Here is a 16,433-nt window from a genome sequence, read left to right on the forward strand (position 1 = left end):
TATTTGAAGAGCACATAAGTCTATTCTTTCCGCTGGCAGGGTTTTATGTGTGTGAGTGTGTGTGTGTGTGTGTGTGTGTGTGTGTGTGTGTGTGTGTGTGTGTGTGTGTGTAACTCTCAGTTACAAATTCACAGGGGTTTTAGCTTCAGTATTATGATCCTGCAGATAATCTCTCCCACACACACACGCACACACAGAAGCCTGTTCAGTTTCTCTGTCAGGTTCAGATAAATCCTTCAGTCTCTCTAACAAGCACTTGGTGAAAACCCTCTTTCTCTGAAGGCTGCCGTCTGACCACCACACTCTCTTTTTATATAAATAGTTTATTAGTATCAGTAACATGTCAGGAGGATTTGTATCCCGTCCTGTCTTTATGCAGATAACATACCAGAAGTAGAAACAGGCAGTGATAAAAATGAGGGGTTATAAAAATAAGAGGATATACGTGCATGTGTGTGTGTGGGCGTTTTGTCGAGCAAGAGTAAAAAAAAAAATCTAATCCCAGTCACGGTTTCTAGAAAGGATTCCACCCAGTTAATAATCCGAGTCGCTGAGCCGTTTATACAAGACGTAGATAATAAGTCCTCTGATATCCCAGAATCCACTTCAACCAGCATCGTCAGCGTCTGTGTTCGTGAGTTCGTTTCTCACTTTTGAAAGTGAGACACATGAGGTCCATGAAAGTCAGCTATCCTCCCAGAGGTCCAAATATAATCCCATCAAACCTTTCAGTCACTTGATGGCGGGCGAGGAAGAGGAGATGTTAAGTGGCTGAAGGTGCTCGTTCATGTTCTCTTGTTCTTTCCGTCCTCTGCTCCTCTATCAGTCTGACTCTCTTCACCTGATGCCTGTTGGAAAAGGAGTCAAGTGAAAATGTGGAAACCAAGAAGCAAACAGAGCTTTTTACAGACCCAACTCGGACGAGGCAGATGGCTGTCTAACATGAGTCTGGTTCTGCTCAAGGTTTCTGCCTGTTAAAAGGAAGTTTTTCCTTGCCGCTGTAACTAGTACTGCGAGGTGCAATGCTCATGGTGGATTAAGGTGGGATAAGACTGAGTCTTACCCTGGTGGGGTCAGACTGAGTCTTACCCTGTCATGGTGTTGGGTCTCTGTTCATAATTTGACATAGAGTGGTCTAGACCGGCTATGTTTGTAAAAGTGTCTTGAGATAATGTTTGTTGTGATTTGGTGCTATACAAATAAAGATTGATGGATTGATTGAGAGTGCTGAAAATGAAGCCTATTATTATTATTTAGATTATTATTATTATTAATATTATTACTGTATTATTATTATTATTGTTGTTGTTGTTGTTATCATTATGAGTATTATCATTACTATTATTATTATTTTTTTTACATATATATATATATTGGGAGTCAAGGTTCAAGGTTAGTTTTATTGTCATTCAGTCACATTTAAAAACATGAAGAAATGAAACACATTACTCAGGTCCAGCAGCATACAGAATAGATAACAAGCTAAAAGTAGACTCTACAAATACATAAATAAATAAATAAATACATAACCTCAAGCCTACAGTAAGTAAATACAAAAACGTAGTTTAAAACCAGTGAGAAAGTGCAGTAATGTGTGCATGCGGTCACAGCAGTAAAGTGCAGAGAACAGACCTAAAGAGAGTTCACAAGTGTGGATGTAAGATGTGTTTAGTTCTTATGTCCTTTATCATTGTACCCAAGTCTTTATTTTGTGTGTGTTCTGTACTGCATTTGTGCACTTACACATGTGATGATGTATATGTATAAATGTATATGTCTAAAGTTATTGTTCAATCAATCAAAATCAATCAAACCAATGTTAGAAAAAAAAGCTGCAGTTCCTCAGGTGTCCACTTGAGGCTGGCTCATAAAGCCAAAGAACCCCTGTAAGAGCTCATATTAACATGCTTGTTCTCACAGCAGAATGAAACATGTTTACAGCTTAGTACTAAAATGGTTTGGTCTCAGCTCATTCATTTATTTCAGTTTTGTACAACTTATCAGTTTTGATAAGTGAGGGGCATGTTGTAGCTGTCTGCCAAGCAGCTAGGTTATGGCCTCAACTCGACCTCTTTCACAGTTCATAAATAAGCCAGTCAGCGCTTATATGGCCACTGTCATGGGCTTCGTAATGCTTCTTCAGAAACCAGTGGATTGACGTCACTCGGTCTCTGTCTTTGTTTTATACAGGTTGTAGTGGAAAATCCCTCTTCAGGCATTTTTATCAAGAATTTAGAGAAATGTTTGGAGTGTGTATATATGCGTGTGAATGTGCATTTGCAGGTGTGTGTGTAGGTGGGGGTTTGCCCTTAGGGAAGACAAATTTAAGGAGAAAGGAAATAACACAATAAATACCTCAGATCTCTTATCAGCTCTCCTGGTGTCAACAGACACATTTAGAGCCTTCACATGATAAATGAGCCAAATGAGTCAATGCACACACACACATAGACACGGACACACACACAACTTACCATTGTCTGTGTTTGAACTGGAGTGCCGTTTATTGGTGCACATGCACTCCAGGTGATCCTCCAGCTTCACCTGCACCTCCCTCAGCTTGGGTCGCCGTCGCACGTACTCCACCTTTGCCACCTTGAGAGAGTGAGACAGAGAAAGAATCAAACTGAGGTACAGCTAAATGTTAAAGTTTGACCACATGCTGAACACTCTGACACACAGACATCCTCTAGTCGTATAGCTTAGAACTGTATCCAGCCACATAAGGCGGTAAGTCTATGGATTTCCTCACAGGAGTTTAAAGGTTTAGGTATTTCTTAATTATTATTTAGCATTACTAAGAACCAGAAACCAAAGGGCAAACATGTAAGAATAGATTCAGCATTGTTCTGCCTGCTCTAACATAAGCTGCAAGTGTTAGCATGTCTGGCAGCTGAAACTCATGATAGCTACAGTAATGACTCAGTGTAAAACATGCAGCAGGGCTACATGTTACTTCAAATTCTAGAGAAGGAGATTACATCAGATTGATCTGTAACACCATGTTTTGTATTGTCTGGTGCTTGTGTTATCGTCACATGTTTTCATAATAAAAGAAGAATCCTTTTAATAGAAAGTTTTAGGATGACAGTCGGCCCATGTAAACAAATGCCGGTGTGAAAGGTAGAACAGATCGCAGGCATGGCAGCAGTACCAAAAGGGGGCGGGGCTTAGTGAACAGACAGTGACAGATTTAAAGCTGCTGTTGGTAGGAATGGTGTAAAGAACATTAGTTTTTTTTCTGCTGGGTTTGGAGAAAAGGTCATAATGCCCATTGGTACTCATTGGTAAGTAAGTTAGTAATTTGAGACTATTGCGAAATCTCTGCGTTTTCCAATCCCTTTGTATCAAGCTATGTTATTATTCCCCTTGTTCCCGTTATGACAGACCAATCATAGCTAATCTCCAATCCTCTATCCTGATTGGTTAAGTGGCGGCCCCTAGTATGTCCTCCGATTAGTTGAGTCCGGCACTATCATGACTGCACCCGCCGACAAATTTAAAAAGACGATCTTTACAGCAGAGATAAACATGTTTACAGCCTGGTACAAAAAAATGAGTAGTCTGGATAGCTCATTTCTCAATCGGCACACACTGTACACTGTTTTTTCATAACGCGGCAATTTCAAAGATATTAAGTTTATGAGTTTTATGAGAGGCACAGCTGACTTGATTGACAGGCGGGAACACTGTAGCTGTTGTCTAGGAGGCTCAAAGCCCACCTCTTTACGTCACACTAGCTTGACAGCAGTTATGTTGAGTTCAACCTTTCCAATATGGCTGCCGCCAACGATTGGCCTCAAAACAGCGCTTCAGAAAACAGATGGGTGATGTCACGGATACTACGTCCATTATTTATACAGTCTATGGCTTATCATCCAGATTTAATTTTCAGCCTAAAAAAGCAACATTTCATGACAGTATAGCACAAGAACTGAAAATCCAGTCTCAAGCTTCTTCATCACAATGACTTCCATGACTTGACTGAAGCAGTGCAAACACACAGGTGAGTCTGCTCTTGTTTGATGAATGAGTCGAAACACTAACCCTGCCAAGAAAATCCATTTCACAGACCGTAAGTGAAGTGATATTTTGTTTCCTGTAAACACACGTTGCACTCTCTTGAATGTTTGAGAATGGAAACAGCAACAGGACTATCTGACAATTACACACTTATAAACAGAAATCCAAGAGCATACACATCAACATGCCTAGATTAGTGTAAACACTGACACACCATTTGCTAATGCTCACATCACAGACGAGGAGCCAAGACGGGGAGCTCCAGGTCAGATTGCAAAAGTCCCTCTGCTTCAAGTCTGAACAGACTCAGAGCAGCTGGGAACAAATTTTAACAACAGGAACTCAGGGAGGGGGTTAGCTCAGGTGAGGAGCCGAGCTGCTGAAGCAACAAGGGGATAGAAGCGAGATCTCAAGGTGACAGAGTGCTGGACGAGTAGCTCTGAGATCCTTAAAGAGCAGCTAGTGTCTGAGATGTCTCAGTCTCTATAGCTTAGTACATTTGTATCGTCTTAGTTTTGATTGAAGTACTTGTGCTGCATTCAGTGGTAACACTCCTCCAGTCAAAACAATAGATTACTGTTACACAGAAGCCACATGGAGCAGGCTGGGTTAGATGATAATACATAATCAGTTCAGGACTCTGAGACCAGTCCAAGCTCAGGGTTTGCTTCTTCTCCTGCAACACCACATTCCAGCTTTTAAAGCATTTAGTTTAGATGAGAAAAATGTTGGGATAAATACTTGACAAAGTTAAGAAGTAGTAATCATTGACTTATTAGTCACTTCCTTGAGGCAACAATTGTGCCTGTCACCTGCACGAAGCCAGGTCAGTAAAAAAAACCTACTAAAAACACTAGATTGTCATTTTGGTCCAAATTAATTGAGATATAATGTGATCAAGAATCAAGAATCAAGAATGCTTTATTGCCAAGTGAGCTCGCACACACAAGGAATTTGACATGGTGACTGGAACACTGGTACTTAACAACAAGACAGTAAGGACAGAACAAGACAGTAAGGGCACAACAAGACAGTAAGGACACAGAAGGACAGTAAGGACAGAACAAGACAGTAAGGGCACAATAAGACAGTAAGGACACAGAGGGACAGTAACTACATAACAAGACAGTAAGGACACAACAAGACAGTAAGGACACAGAAGGACAGTAAGGACACAACAAGACAGTAAGGGCACAGAAAGACGGTAAGGACACAACAAGACAGTAAGGACACAACAAGACAGTAAGGACAGAACAAGACAGTAAGGACACAACAAGACAGTAAGGACACAACAAGACAGTAAGGACAGAACAAGACAGTAAGGACAGTAAGGACGTGACAATTGGTTAGCTTCAGTTAAACCTGATCAATCAATAAACCCGTCTCTGATTCAGAACATTGACCATATTTGGGGTCTAAGCTCTGATCTAATTACTCCAAGTAGTTTTATTTTCGTATGCAGTAACTGAGGAGTGATGAGGTTATATCTTAAACTCCTATAGGAGCCTGCAGGTGGAAGCTGGGATGGTAGTGGGGCTGAAAGTTGAATTCCAGCGCTGATACAGGTCAGTGGTGGACATGGCAATGCAGAGACAGAGACCGGGAGTCTTACAAATAGATAGTCCACCACATTTTGGAAGACTTCCAAAAAAAGAGATTTCAGCAGAAGGAAACCTTCGTCTTTCAAACTGAAGATTAGTTCATCTTTTTTTAGGTTGGGAAATTGCACATTTATAAATTCCATGATTGAACATTAACAGTGGACACTTTAACTTTGTTTTATTTCTTACACTGTTAATAAAAGACGACTGGCTTACAAACACTGACGAGAAAAGAAATATGAGAGCAGCATTACGATATCAAATGTCAACAACAACAAGTCTAGACGCTGTGTTTGTCTCTCTATCCTTCATCACTGTCAGGTCAGGTGTTGCTGCCTTGTCTGTCTCTTCATATGTGTTGGAAGGTAGATTCTGTTTTCTGCCTTAGTTGTGGGACACAACCTCTATGGGATAAGAATTTAATTGGACCACACCAGTCCGTCGTCTATCATCCCACAATGATATTACTTGTGGGAGCAGCAGCAAACTTTTCATGACTTTTGGTGTAGCCAGTGGTTAGTGATAAAAGACCCAGAGCTAAGACTTCGATCTCCATGTTTTGTCTTTGTTTACAGTTCAACCAGCAAGTTAAAAAGCTCTCCACAAGGACCGTGTTCCAGCATACAGCCAAGGACTGAAACACTGAAATGCTAGTGGACTATATATGGACTATATATACGAACATACAACACCAAAAACCAAACTGGTGCTTAAGGGCAAAAGCAGTAACTAGAACCAACAAACCTCATGATCAGGGCGACATTTCCCTCACAACATATCGGCTATAGCAAATATTTCTCCTTGTATGAAATTGGTTGCTTTAAGTGAAATGAAGTCTGGTCAGTCGGCGTATGATAACAGTCCAGTATAACACACCACAATGTCACCTGTCGAGCACATGCTCCTGTTTCTCATTCTTCAATAAGACCAGGACCTGCTGAGACTCCCTCATTTGAGGCAGCAGCTTTATCCGAAGCTGAAAGGTTGATCCTTTGCTTTCCCAGCAGAGCTCAACAGGCTCAGGTTTAAATATGCTGACTCTCATCCTTCACTCTCACACTTGAGGTCACAACCTGACGTAACCTCGGTGAGGTTAAGATGCTAACGCTAATGTTATCTTTCTATCTCTCTGTGTCTCACACATGGACACACCACTTAGACCTCAGCCCTGCAGTTTCCCCCTGCGGCTGTGTGTGAACGCGTTTTGCACTTGTGACTGTTTACCCTCTGAACGCTGGATCTCGGCACATGTGAGTGACTTTATTTTTGATTTCCTCTGTGGGCAGATGAAGGGCGAGTCTCTTTCATCTCAGACTGGGTGTATCAGCAGGCTAAAGCACAGAGAATCAAACTCACCCTCTTCTTTTCTTCTTCAGCTCTGCCTCTCAATCTTTGGCAACACACAGAAACATATTACTCCTTCTTTTTCTCATCTCGTGATAACTTCTGCTTTTTAATCTTTATTTCCTTTGTAGGATTTATATATGGGACATGCAGTTCTAGAGGACACCTGTTGATATTTTAACATAAGAGTTATTGAGCTATTTGAAGGATCTAATTCTCAATGGTAAGCCTGCCTCATTGAAATGGAAGTTTTGTATCACAGACTGTGAAATCAGATGGACAGCATGACAGCTCACTGAAAAGTGAAGCCAAAAAATGTGTAGCACCCACGATTGACTGGCTGCCATTTAGGGCATTGAGCCTGTCTCCTTCATGTTAACAGATGGACCATGAGTCAAACTATAAAATTAAATTAAACATCAAATAAATTACCTTTGAACATAGCTTCTGTCATTATGGTGAGTTCTTATTGTGCTGATTCATGCCTGAGAAGTTTAGTTTTAATGAAGTATTTGATGGTATAAAAATGGTGGTATCACCATAATTGACTGGTCTGATGAGGAATGCGTCTTCTGGACTATAACAGCAGAGGAGGAACGGCGAGAGTCATTAAATATATAACGGGGAGTGTCCAAATCAAAAGTAGAAACTGCACTGACCTGGAGGATCATCAGTAAGCTAGGTGGTAAATGTTTTTGCATAAGAGGTGGGATGTCAATACTATGTCTCCAGTGACTTGTCAGTGCCCTATGTGCAGTCATCTTGACTTCATCTTTGTACAATGAGAGGAGGTACGGACGTGTTGTCCATCTTTATATACAATAATATGGTGTAGCTGCTAACCTCTTGGACAAACCTGTAGGAATACAAGCCAGTAGAGTTGCTAGTTGGCTACAATTGGATTGCATGGCTATCTCCAGCTGAGAGAAGTAATACAATTGTAGTAGTGTTATAGTCAAGACCACATCAACCGAGACCAAGACAAGACCAAGACATTTAGGGATCAAGACCGAGTCAAGACCAAGACCAAGGTAGGGCAAGACCGAGACAAGACCAAGACCATATATATCAATGAAAAATCACCATGAGAGTTAACAAAGTAAAAGAGTTGTGTTCATTTTATTTAAGTTTGCTTTAATTACAATTGATAGCAACAAACAAGGTTTGGTTTTGTCTTTGTTGCCTTTCTTTTGATGCCCTTGAGAGCCTTTTGACACCTTAAGTTTAGATTTTGTCATCATTAGAATTGATTTTAAAATGATTGTGTTGACTTTTAAAGCTTTTAGGGGGTCAGCTCAAGACTACATTGCTGACCTCTTGACTCCCTACAAGCCCTACTAACCTCAGATCCTCAGGTAGGTCTTTATTAACTATTCCACGCTCAAACAGAAAAAACAAGGGGGATCGAGCATTTTCTGTTTGTGCCCCTAAGCTTTGGAACGACCTGCCAGAGGATATCAGGGAAGCCAACACACTGTCGTCTTTTAAGTCGCTTTTAAAAACTCACAATTTTAGACGTGCTTTTTATTGATTTCATGGTTTATTGCTTTGTTCCTTGTTTTATTACTTCTGCTGGATAATGACATGCTTTTAACTACTGCCTACTGCTTTTTAAAATTGTTTGCAAAGTGCTTTGTAATTTGTTTTGAAAAGCGCTGTATAAATAAAGTTATTACTATTACTATTATTATTATTATTATTATTATTATTATTATTATTATTATTATTAGTTTAACTTTCACTTTTGATTAGAGTTAAAACTGTGTTTTCTGTTGCCTATGATCTCAGGAGAGGTCAGAGGTCGTAGGGGTTAATGTGCAGGATTGTTTTGTCTAGCCTTTTTTTTCTCATTAGTTGTGCATTTTTTATTTTCTTTAGATAATATTTGTAGTGTTTTGATCTGATTGGTTATAGGTGTTGACATAGAGTGCATCAATTGTGGTCTCAACCGGTCTTGATATAAAATACTGAGTTCACCCAGTCCGAGACCGAGACAAGACCGAGTAAAAATGCTTTTGATTCCGAGATAAGACCTTAAATAAGTGGTCTCGAGACCAGTCTCTAGCCAAGACCGGTCTCGAGTACTACAACACTAAATTGTAGTATAAAGGGAATAAGATTCAGATTATAGAGGTTGTGGTCTTTGCTGTTAAACTACTGCCAATTCAGAAGAAAACAAAGTTGAAGTCTAAGGCAATTGTGTTGAAAGTCAAGGTCATGTTTGACATTTATTTCAAATTATGTTCAATCTTAATTTTCATGTGATGTTGTGTCACACAAAAAAAGCCACAAGTTAATAGTCAGGTGAAATTACACAAATTACAGTCCTTTCTGTCTAGTGTTTCCACTGCAGTATGACAGATAACATTTAAAGTGAAAAACCTGAATAAGAATGTAGCTTTGGTTTAACATTTACACTTCTCTTTGGGTAACGTAACATTTAATTGTCCAAGACTGCATCTTACATTCCCTCTCTGTAATCAAAATCCACACACACACACATACACACCAACACACACCTTGGGTCAGCTCCCAGTTGGCAGGGTGTGACTGTGAACCAATCGGGTTTTCTGAGTCTTATTTCCAGCTCTGGCAGACATCAAAAGGAAGCTATTATGTTCTTAAAGAGACTCACTGCCAGACTTTCAGTCCAAAACAAACACACACACACAGACTCATACACACACTGGCACACAATAGTCCAGCTAGTGAGGGTAATAGACTTTGGCAGGTTTAGAGTGTATACCTTCAGTAGAGGGTGGTTGTGAGGTTGTATGTTTACATGCTCTGTGCCATTACTGCTGTTTACAGAGGATATGCCAGCATGTTGTAAAGGTGAGAACATGGTGCGTAACCAGGGATGTCAAAGTCTGATATCTTTGCAATCAATCACATTTTTAAAAGCATTTTGTAAGTCCATATTAACAGTGTAAAGCAATCTAACAGTGCAGATCATTTTGATAACTCTCTTACGTCCAGTGATCCCTGGTGAATGTCACTGCATCTGCACTTTTTAGGAGTTCCAGTTTGGTTGCTTTCACTGTTTCATGAAGGTTCTGTTTGCCTGCAACTATTGTTCCTTGTGACAGTAAGGCATGACTGGCAACCTGAAGTCAACCTTTAGTGCCGAGTGATCCACAATGTTGACTGGTCTGCAATCAGATGCCACTCGTTTATCAAGCACTCTTCAATTTAGCTCCATCCACAGGTTCAGATAGAGCTCTACCGGGTTTTGTGATGCGGTTGCCTGCTGACATCATTCTGATTAGCTGCATCTCAATGATTAGCTTCTTTGTAGCAGCTCAAACTTGTAGCACTCTGGTGGTATTGTGGGGTCATTATATTCCACAGTGGTTACAACAAGATCAGGAGGATGCAGCGGCGACTTAACCACATTGCATCTAAAGGGTTAAAATACAAGCAATTTAAGAAAAGTAACAATATTAGCATGTTACTTTTGGACCTTGAATGCATCTTAATGCTGAAAACTGAAAGATAATTGTTTCATCTCTGTATAAGCTTATTTGTCTAAAATACCCGTGCACAGTTTAAATTTAATCTCAACCTTTCAAGATGGATATGTTTATGATAAACTACATTAAAATAATTTAAAAAAAGAATAAATAATGACAATAATAAAGGAGAACTTACAGAAAGAAATAACATTATAATAAAGCTATACTGCTAGTTGGTCTGAAGTGTGAATAAACATTTTTTCAGAGAGCTCCTGAATGCCTCATCGAGTTTTAAAACACTTGATTCACGTTCTTGTTTGTTACCTTGACCGTGCGATGGTGCTTCCTGGCCGCCTGACACCTCATGTTGCTGGTGTTGCAGCAGCCGGTGCAGCGTTTCACCTCGACGCAGGGCGGCCAGATGATGAAGTTAGCCGCGGTGGGATCCACCTGGCTCCTGGGGATCTCGTAGATCATTGTTCGCACCTTACACGATGCAGGCAAGGCCTCCTCTATCACTGCAGGGGGAAAAGTAAAGTATATTGATAGACCGGACTTATCCTTTTTTGGATCTTTGTGGAGTCACAAAATATCAATGCAAAAGCAACACAAGAAAATAACTTCAATCTGAATAAGGTTTGGTGTTAATACTTGAACCAACATTTAAATACATCAAGAACATTGAGAACATTTAGCCAATGTGTTTCTTTTTCTGAGACCTTGATGGTGTGTGTGTGTGTGTTTGTGTCTCACCAGTGCTCCTCCTGTGTCTGGTGTGTGTGTGTGCTCTCTTAAGGTCGGCGAAGCTGTGAGAGAAGTCCTTGTAGTAGCTGTGTTTGGTCTCCTCGATCACCTCATTATCTGCGTAAAGACAAAACAACACGTGCACATTGAGACTTCAGGTGCTCTCATTGTTGACTATACCATTCAGACACAAACTAAGACTTCACCGTGAAGGTCGAAACAGCTGAAGGGGAGATGTTCTCCTCAGTCTTTAGTGCTTTAACTTTTGTTCATTCCCTTGGGACTAAGAGTATCAACTTAAATCTGCTCATTAATTGTCAGGATACTTTAATACAGAGTTGAAGTTTAGTCAGAGAAGGAGCTTAACAAGACATCACGATGTTAGACCGACTGACCGACCAACAGGATGTTTACGTGCAGCAGCAAGTCCTTTATTACCCACATCTCTATCCAGTCTCTTTTGATGGGAGGGCAAGCCTAACCGGGTTATTCTAACTGAGTTATGATGTTTATTTCTATCAGTAGGTTACTGGGTTTACTGCATGGACATGTAGCCGGTTAGAATCAAGGTCCATGAGTGCGTATATTAGTACTTATTAAAACCTAGTTCATCAGGAGTTCACTCTGAAGTCACTCGTGAGTTTCCAGAACTGAGAGAGCAGAGAAAACAGAGTCACGTTCCTCCAGGATTTCAAATATCATAAAGACCGGGATGCTAATTGGTTAACGAAACCAAACTACATTTCTGTCTTAGTGCTGGGATGGAGAATTAGACTAAGTCTTGTGTGTGACCTGCATTTTGCTGTGTGTTTGTGAGGCCTCTCTGTGTGTTGTTGCATGTTCTTCCTTATGCATGCGTGTGTTCCCTCCAGGGACTCTGGTTCTTCCCACACTCAAAAGACATAATTACATTTTTTAAAAGATGAAAAATGAATAATTCTTGAACTATAGGTTATTAAAATATCATGTTTAGTGGAGTTAGTGATGCTTTGAAAATTATCAAGGGGGAGGGAACTGTACCTCCAGGTTTTAAAACTGTGTGTGTAGGTGTGTGTAGGTGTGTGTGTGTGTGTGTGTGTGTGTGTGTGTGTGTGTGTGTGTGTGTGTGTGTGTGTGTGTGTGTGTGTGTGTGTGCACGGATAATGAGATGCTATAAAAGTCAATCAAGTCACTTCAATTCATCAAACATTTCAACACTTAGTACTGCCAAACCACTGAATATCCAGTGACGGGTTCACAGCCAAAAAATATGGAGCTTCATTTGTGTGTCTGGTGTGAACTCCAAAGTGTGTTTTGTGTGTTTGTGTTTGTGTTTGTGTGTGTGTGTGTGTGTGTGTGTGTGTGTGTGTGTGTGTGTGTGTGTGTGTGTGTGTGTGTGTGTTTGTTGAAGAAAAGAAAAAAAAAGAGAGAGAGGTTCCCGGAAATCAGCATCAGTGATGTCTGGGCAGGACTGTTTTAATTTGATTCTGAATACCAAACCTCACACATCTTTGAGCTTGTGCGTGAGTGTGTGAGTGTGTGTTGCAAGCAGTCATGCACACACACCTCCCTCAAGTCTATACATAATGTTGCTACTTGTGCTTCTTAAACACAACAGAGTCCACCTTCAACATTTCTCTCTCTCTCTTTCTCTCTTTCTCTGTGTCTGTGTCTCTCGCCCTGACATGCAGGAATTTGAGCATGAATTATACATAGCAACACAGCAGCCTTCCAGCGGGCCCGGCTCTCAAACCAATAATGGGCAGCATGACAAGAGCATAATGAAGTGAGCCACTTGACCCCCACCGAGCCGGGGAGCCGTCACACTCGACATTTGCATCTCAATGATGCCAGGATTAATGGTGGCACCGCTCAGAGCGGCGGACATTAAAAAATGAATCAACTTTCTTTTTTTTTTCACGGGCAAGGAGAAGTTCAGAGCGGAGGAAAGTTTGTGTGGCAGGAATTTGGAGTCTGACTCGGGGCGTAGATGCAATAAAGCCTTTTTTTAAGCTGCAGTTATTTCCTCCTGTCTCACCTCAATGATTCAGCCTGCCCTGATTTATTACCTGGATAATGAGAACTGGCATCTACTGTGTTTATTGAAGCTGAATATTGCTGTTATTAAGAGTTGCAGCCAATTGACTTTACTATGTCGTGTTTATGTTTCTTCTTTTTGATGATAGCAGGATATTCAGTTGCAGTTCAGTTGCCTTTCAACTTTTGTTTTTCCTTCTTTAAGAGCATAAAGCTTAAAAAGAAACAAAGACTGAATCAGATACAGTGTATCCAGTACATAGAGGGAAATCATCTCTGAAAAAAGTGTTGAAGCTTGGGTATTTTCTCCTGACAAATATCTGACAAAAATCCAGATCCCATAACCAGGGACAACATGTTTGGTTTTGTAGCGCTCTGGTTTCAATTTTAAGTTTCAACCATCATGTCTTTGGGCAAGCTTTGGCTGTATGAAGAAAAACAGCTGATATGGAGAGCAAAATGTGGCTTACATGCAAAACCAGAACCTCTGGCTATCATCTTACAACAGCTTAGTTTTTTATTCCTCAACAAAAATATTTGTGTGTATCATTGAGTGCAGAAAATCATCTGGTCATGGTCTTTGTCTGTCAATGTCATGTCTGCTCTCGCATCTTCAGTTGTGAGTGGAATTGTAAACAATGACCAGCAGACTGAGGAGGAAGTCTTGGCCCTCAATGTTCAATATCAGTTACCCAGATCTCTGCTTGATACATCCAAAGCCCTGAAACACAAACCACTACCCACAGTGGTTGTTTGGTTATAAAGCAGAAGTGAAAGGTTGAAATATCAAGGCTATATGAAAACAACAGCAGCAAGTTTGGCGACAGAGGAACAACTAAGTAACTAAGGATGAGGGATGCACTTGTATACATGCTCACAAAGGACAATGAAATGAAGAAGCGGAGGTATTCTGATTTTTAGGCCTTGAGCCTTGACATGAGTCAAAGTCCAAAAGGATGCAGTTCGCACAATGCAACTTTTTAAAGTTACAACCAATTCTCATGTCCTTATAACTCCATCCACTTGATACTGGTTTTCCCCAAGCGGCAACCTCCGGTCTCAAAATATTAAGCCAATGCGGAAGTGTTATAAACTGTGGTTCATTGAGCGTCCACTTGAGGCTGGCTGCAGAAACACCAGAAACCACATACACACCAATTCAAAAAAGACGATCTTTGCAGCATTAATACACATGTTTACAACCTGGTACAAACTGACTTGATTGACAGGTGGGAACACATCGCTGTTGGCGAGGAGGCTCAAACCCTGCCTCTTTACGTCACACTCTTTTGGATGAGTTCAGCATTTCCAATATGGCTCCTGCCGACGATTGGCTTCAAAGCAGCGCTCAGGAACAGATGGGTGACGTCATGGATACTACTTCCATTATTTATACAGTCTATGGTTTTCCCATATACATCTTTTAGCCTATATGCTCTCTATGAGATAACCCTGGTGACATCACTTTGCCATCATCACTGTTTCCCAGACTTGACGGTGATTCTCCACAACCACAACAAAAAAAACACATTAAATTTTGTCACACTGATGATTTGAACTGTCTCTGATAAATGAAATTGGAGGAATGCCCCTCTACAGAATCTACACCTTTCCTGGTTGACCATTGGAAGTGGCCCATAAGCATAAAAAGTTAGCTCCGTCTCAGAGTTCATGGAGGGTGTAAAGAGCAAGACAGACTGCCGGTCTCCAAGCAACACCCAGTGAGGCATTCCAGTAATGAGACAAGAGGAAAGCATCCTCTTACTGTGCACTCAACCAGATGCAACTAATGCTTCATTCAGAGTCTTTCAAAGAACAGACAGGGAGGGAAGCAGCCCAGACTGGCACATGGAAGCCTCTGGTGCTAATGTTTGTCCACAGTTACAAGGACCCACAAAAAGGATCTTTACAAGCTAAACCAGCTTCTCAACTTTTAGGCTTCTGTCAATAAAACATCAGAGGAAAATAAATTACAACAATTGCTTCTGGACTTGGATGTGAACACACATTTTATCCTCACAATAATCCTTTCCCCTGAGCAGGTACTTCTCATATATCAAACGTCCCATTTACTCATTTTTTTAACCCCATTTAGCTGCACAGCTCAGTAATCCAGCTCGTGGGCGTGAGGAGGAGAGATGTATTATAATGAAGCGCTTTACCTACGGAGTCTATCTCTAGCAGCCGCTGGAGGTCGCTGATGCTGCGGATCTCGCTGCGGGAGAGGCGCTCCAGCAGCTCCCGGGGGAGAGGAGACTCCTGTGGGAAGAAAGACATTCATTGGGGGCGTTTGTGCGTAAAATGCGCAAAATCACAAAGCATAATCTATCTTTTAGGCAATGCTGTCAAATGTTGCAGGCAGCCTATCTGCGCCAGGAGAAGGACTTTAGTGCGCAATTAAGCAGACTAAAGTTTAAATACTCTACATGCTAGGGTTTATTTGCTACTGTGATGCACTTAGTAAAAGCAAATCTCACTCTATGCAGAAGCAAATATCAATAACAGTAGACTATACTTGTGCGTGGCTCACCTCAGCAGCGATGCGTAAAAGGCAGAGGTAGCCGGCGAGGAGGTGGTACACCACAGCTCTCATCTCCTCTCAAATTCGCTGCATTGGCACCAGGACGAGGCGGAGATCCTCTGCAGGAGCCGGGCTGTCGCTCCCTGTTCTCGGGAGCCCACAAACATCCCTTGGGAGAGCAGTGGTCTCCACTAAGACCTCGATGAAAGAGCGTGCTATGGGCGCGTCAAGAACCGAGGATGATGAAGAGGAAAGTATCTTCTACTCCAGCCGAAAGGATAAGTCACTGAAGATGATTTCCAAAATGAACCAAAAATCAGCTGAAAAAGTTTCAAATCAGGGAGGAAAATTTAAATCTAATTGTGTTCAAGTTTATGTCCAGTAGCTCGTTTTGGCATCACAGGAACAGATGTCCAGTGGAAGTATGAAAACTCTTCTATATCATTCACACATCTCTCAATATCCATCATTTTGTCCTCATTATAATCCCTTCAAAGTCTCATTTGTTCGTCCTCCAGCTGTTGGGTACCTTGGCACTCTTTGTGCGTAAATCACTGATCTGTAAAATGATATCTTCCAGAAACAAAAAGATCTGTCCCGAGTTCGAGGATGAAGTGGCATCAATAAATGAAAAATGGCTCAGAACCCTCTCCGCCCTGCTGCCCAAACAGAGGAGTTGGATGTCAGTTCCCAGCGGTCCTGTGATCTCCGGGGTGAATGAAGTCGAGA

General features: G+C 41.2%; 1 protein-coding gene across 1 annotated transcript; it reads right to left on the reverse strand.

Annotated features, from left to right (window-relative positions):
• Positions 1 to 313: 313 nt before the first annotated feature.
• LOC117815756 (platelet-derived growth factor subunit A-like) lies at positions 314 to 16,433 on the reverse strand. Its single transcript, XM_034687660.1, has 6 exons — positions 15,714 to 16,433; positions 15,346 to 15,442; positions 11,177 to 11,284; positions 10,748 to 10,941; positions 2,475 to 2,595; positions 314 to 848 (listed from the first exon to the last, which is right to left on the reverse strand). Exons 1-6 carry the CDS (start codon positions 15,774 to 15,776, stop codon positions 838 to 840), a joined length of 594 nt encoding a protein of 197 aa, XP_034543551.1. The 5' UTR covers positions 15,777 to 16,433; the 3' UTR covers positions 314 to 837.

This window comes from Notolabrus celidotus, chromosome 7, assembly GCF_009762535.1.
Source record: "Notolabrus celidotus isolate fNotCel1 chromosome 7, fNotCel1.pri, whole genome shotgun sequence".
Taxonomy (NCBI): Eukaryota; Metazoa; Chordata; class Actinopteri; order Labriformes; family Labridae; genus Notolabrus; species Notolabrus celidotus.